The sequence below is a fragment of the Protopterus annectens genome, chromosome 8.part0, assembly GCF_019279795.1.
Source record: "Protopterus annectens isolate FY-2018-M chromosome 8.part0, PAN1.0, whole genome shotgun sequence".
In the NCBI taxonomy this organism is placed as follows: domain Eukaryota; kingdom Metazoa; phylum Chordata; order Ceratodontiformes; family Protopteridae; genus Protopterus; species Protopterus annectens.
This window is the reverse complement of record NC_056741.1, coordinates 1,973,761,465-1,973,766,541: the sequence shown is the minus strand read 5'-3', so window position 1 is coordinate 1,973,766,541 and position 5,077 is coordinate 1,973,761,465. Positions and strand designations below refer to the sequence as shown.

The 5,077-nt window shown below is 39.5% G+C and overlaps 1 protein-coding gene across 1 annotated transcript; it reads right to left on the bottom strand.

Annotated features, from left to right (window-relative positions):
- Positions 1–567: 567 nt before the first annotated feature.
- Positions 568–2,163, bottom strand: LOC122808594 (zinc finger protein OZF-like). Its single transcript, XM_044079551.1, has one exon. The coding sequence runs from the start codon at positions 2,161–2,163 to the stop codon at positions 568–570; it is 1,596 nt and encodes a 531-aa protein (XP_043935486.1).
- Positions 2,164–5,077: the final 2,914 nt, after the last annotated feature.

Below are 5,077 nucleotides of genomic sequence, written 5' to 3'. Positions count from 1 at the left end.
AGTCAAACATCCTGTCAAAGTCCTTTCCAATCAAATACTAAGTAAACAAATCTCTGAACATTTTCAGAAAGCCTCAACCATTTCTGAAGCTGCAGCATATTTCAATTCCTTCTCAGTCTTCTACCTTGTCCCAGTCTGATTAACAATCTACAGTTAACCTTTCCAAGCTTCTTTTTGGGGTGGGGTGGGTGGGGGGCAGTTAACATTATAAAACTTTAGGGCCTGGATTAAGAAGGGGAAAAATGAAATTCATAAAATGGAGCTCTTACTACTTGTATCCTGAGAACTTTGACAAACAGCTGTGTCAGAGAACTTGCTAATGAACTTCAAACAGGTTTCTCTGAAAGCACTTTTCAAGCTTTTCTGCTTGGAATCCTTACGTGTGACAGCATTCAACCTAGATGCACGATACTGTAGTGTGTTCACCCCCTACAACCCTATAAAGGTTCCCCTGGCAGGACTGTAAACTTGAACAAAGTTGTATACAATATCTGCAGCCTAAATCTTTGGTAAATATTACTTTGAACTTATCACTTAACATGATTCAAATCAACTTATGCTAATTTTTTACTCCCGCTGGCTGATGGTTGATGCTCTTGCACTCCTCTTTCCATACAACTCTGATTGGTACTTCTGGTGTTCTGTGTCGATCTGTGGACTTCTCGGACTTGTGTCTGATGCAAAATATATGGAGTCATCATTTTTATACGGGATTTCACCAGTATGAACTTGTCGATGTTTCAGAAGGTTGCATTTCTGGCCAAAACTTTTGTCGCATTCAGCACATTTATATGGTCTCTCCCCCGTGTGAATCCGTTGATGCGTTTTCAAGTTATTCTTCTGCGTAAACGTTTTGTCACATTCTGAACATTTGTAAGGTCTCTCACCAGTGTGTATTCGCAAATGAATTTTGAGGTTGCTATTACATGTGAAACTCTTATCACAGGAGCTACATTTAAAAGGTCTTTCATCATTTTGAATTTGCTTGTCATTCACTTGGTAAGGTTTCTGCTCCAAATTTTTGTACACAGTTTTATATGTTCTCACTTTGTGACTTCGTTGATGCAAAAGAAGACCAGTTTGTGTTGCAAACTTCCTGCCACACTCGAGACATTTACAGTGTCTCTTAGCAGGGTGGTGGCGCCACTGTTCGGGTTTTTCTATTCCTCCTGATTGTATTGGCTCATATGGTGCCAAATTACTTTGCCATGAAAAGTTCTCAGACTTGTCTCCAGACAGCTCAAGAAAATGCATTCCCTGATGTAATATGAAGCTACTCTGGGTTGTGAAACTTTTGTCACATTCATGACATTTGTATGAACCCTCTTTAGTATGAGTTCGCCTATGTACCAACAAATGGTTCAGCTGCTTAAAGCTCTTATTACATTTAATACATCTGTAAGACCGTTGCTCTCTAGTGTGAATCAGCTGATGTTTCTTCAAAGTGCCTTTTTCTTTAAAAGACTTGCCACATTCAGTACACTTGTATGGTCTAGCCACAGAATGACTTTGCTGATGCAGTATGAAGCTACTTTTGTGTGTAAAACTCATCTCACAGATATTGCAACTATATGGCTTCTCTATGATGTGACTTTGCTCATGCTTTTTAAGTTCACTCTGGTACTTGAAATCCTTGTCACAGTCACCACATTTATATGGTCTTTCATCAGCATGCATTTGCTGATGAAGTATAAACTTTCTCTGAGTTGTAAATGTCTTCTCACACTCAACACATTTATGCACCTTCTTTCCTTTAACAGGCCTCAGTCCCATGTGAGTGCCTTGATGTGTAACAAGGTTACTTTTCTGGGTAAATTTCTTGCCACATTCGGTACACTTGTATGGTTTTTCACCTGTGTGAATTCTATGATGAATTAAGAGGTTACTATTGCATGTGAAACCCTTACCACACTCAGCACATTTATATGGTTTATCATCTTTGTGAGCTTTAACACGTGGCAGGTCAAGCTTCTCATTCACACTCCTATGTGGTTTCTCTCTCATGTGAACTCGCTGATGCAACACAAGACCATTACGTGCTGTAAATGTCTTATCACATTCTGTACATTTAAATGGCTTCTTGCCTGAAATGCGTTTCCACTGTAAATGGCTTTCCATTTCCCCCGTGTAAGTTTCCTTTGGTGCTGCAATGCTCTGCCGCATAATTCTCCAGTCAAATTGAACAAATTTATATGGCCTTATCCATGAATGCACTGTTCTTCACTTACACATTACAGGAGTATAAAGTAGTCAACAGCTTATTACACAAATGAATACTGATTAGCTGAAGGTGTACAAAATCTTAGACTGCTCCAAAGTTTGCATATACCAGTGACTTATTTTAAATCCTATTCCCACACATTACAGGACTTCCAGTTATTTGCCAATTAAAGATGCCATTCTGTTGCACCAAGCTTGTATTCAGCACATCTGGGTGGTCTACTCAGACCAAAGTCTGCCGTGCACACCTTAATAGTAGTCTGAACAACTTTTGCTGTGCTGCTATACTTAAAGTGCTGTAAAACTCGTCACACTCCCGTTTCGAAAACTCCTTTCTTCCTAAAGCATTGCTCGTCAAACCAGAACTAGAAAAAATTCCAGAAGTGAAGGAACAGTTTAGACGGTTAAGGTTGTAGGGTCTTCAAGAGTGCTTGCCAGGCAGATTCAATCTTCCTAAAAAATGAAAACATTAAAAAAAAAAAGAAATCAGCATTTCGGAAAGGAAAACGTTCATTTTAATCTTTTACAGAAGTGATGGAAGTTCACCATTTAAAACTGTACAAAGATGAAATACTAAAACAGACCACCTTAAATAAGCTTAAAAATGAAACAAACCACTTTTCTTTTAAATCCATTTTAGAAATTTAAAGATAGGTAGTCACTGCCAGTGGTAAAAGACAACTGCATTAACTATTCTCATGCATAGAACAGTTGTGCAAGTAAACTTACCATAAACAGCATGTTCAAATGAACACTGCTGCAGCATCCCAAGAGCTATGGGTTGCATCCTACATAAAATATAACAGTTGGCCAACTTCCAAGCACCTAAGCAGTCAGTCAACTTGAATTGACTAAAAAGACAGGTTTGGGCTCCCAACTCCTTCAGTGCTTTTCTGTATCCAAAAACAGCACGCCTATGAAGGCTTTCAAGGACTGGTCAGCTAACACTGTTCCACTGTTGGGCAGAGAAATTCCCCTCGGAAAAAAAACACTTCCACATTACATTTACAGTTCAGTTTTTGCGAAAAACTTCTACTTTAAAGCTACAGTAAAGTAATTTTCTTGACTGTCTTGTTTATTGAGTACTTTCAAATGGGGGAGCACTTTTTACTTTTGTTGTTAAAATTACTTTCTGTGGATTTTTTTTTTTTTTTTAACTTTTTGGGTGGCTGGAGATGTGTTTAAAGTGCATTTTGCTACGTTTTTTTCCCACTGGTGTTGGACAAAATGACTGTTGCTACTTTCCTGGTTTACTAACTACTGCTGATAAGCTTCTGCACGAAACAAGCACCATTTTCAGCTTGACCATGGAACAAATTCTGGGATCACAGGCGGACCTTCTTCCAGAAGCAAAAAAACAAAGGCTGTTTGGTTAACTTTATCCATGATAGCAAGATGGTAATTTACCACAGCTTCAGGTGGCTGGATCTTCTGTGGCCAAAGCTGGTTTCTCAAACCACTCATCTTTTTTCCTTGGACCCACCCCCCCCAGTGTTGTCCATACAGCCACCATGGACTGGGGATTAGCCACATTCTACGCAGCTGTTGGGAGTCCCCTCAGTGGGCAAGGGAGACAAAACCCTTGCCAGCCATATGAAAAGGGGCAGGGAATGTGCTCCTGCATAGCCAGAATGTGGAGTCCATCCCTGGGGAAGCTGTTGCTGGCAATATGTCTGTTTGCCCAATTTTCCTGTCAAAAAGGATAGAAAACTAAACGTTTAAAATTCTCATGTCACTTTCTCTAGACAGGAGAGATTTATTGGGCTTAGCTCAGGGTCATGTGCCAGCTGTTGACCCTTTCTGTAAAGTGGTTTCTCATAAAATGGGGAAAAAACAAAAAAAACAAAAACAGATGTCTCTTTCAATGAAGATGTGGAATCTGTAAGGGAATGGAAGGGACAGATGCAAGTTTTCTGTTGAGGCTTCTGATTCAGAGGTGAGTAAGGTATCAATCGCCCTATGAGAGAATCACTTTTTCTGAAATTCCCTGATGTGCCAGTGTTTTCAATGGGAAAACTCCGCTTTCTTAGGCCTTTAAAAAATAAAACAAATTGCTACAAATGGAATTTCAAGAACCCTTGCTCGAACAGGCTTGTCATGGCCTGTGGTTTCCCCGACAGCCAACCTGCGGCCCCTAAAAAGGCATAATGTACAAAGTTCCTTAGTCTTTCAAATTTTTCTTCACCAATCCCAAGCAAGACCCTGCAGCTATATTTTGTTAATCCAGCTGTTGCCAAGTATTTTGGTAATTCTGATCCTTCTTCATACAAGGATGATGAGCCTCTTGATACGTTTGAGAAATTGTATGCTTCTGCAACTCTGATTTTTAGAATTTTGAACGGACATGCTCAAGTTTACATTGACTAAGTGTGAATGAGGAAAGTTTTAGCTGCAGTAATCTCTTCTATGGGAAAAAAATCTCAGTGAAGTCTAATTATTTTTCAGTTTCTTGGATGACTACTCATCGTCTCAAGTGTTTCCATAAACACTGTAGCTACTGGTTCCAGGCCTGTTACCACTGGTACTATTCTAAAGAAGTTCTCATGGCTGCATTTTCAGAACCTCCCAGAGTAAGGCAAAAATTTAATTTTGACTTCTGATTTGGATAAAGATTTAGTTTTTAGATCCTCTTCTGCAGAGGCCATCAAAAAGTGTGAACACAGAGATAAGAGGATTGAGGTAATTTCTCAAGTTTTCAGCCATCCTCTTCTAAATTTTCCAACGGATTTTCTGCTCCCTCGTCCAATTCTGGCAAGAAGTTAAACAGTCTCAGCAGAACAATGGTAAGCAGACATTTAAAAAGCTATGACAGGGAGGCTCCAAAAAGAAAGCTGGAACCTCCTAGAATAAAGGGCAG

Coding starts and splice junctions, on each gene's coding strand:
- LOC122808594 (XM_044079551.1), bottom strand. CDS start 2,163: ATGCGGCAGAGCATTGCAGCACCAAAGGAAACTTACACGGGGGAAATG.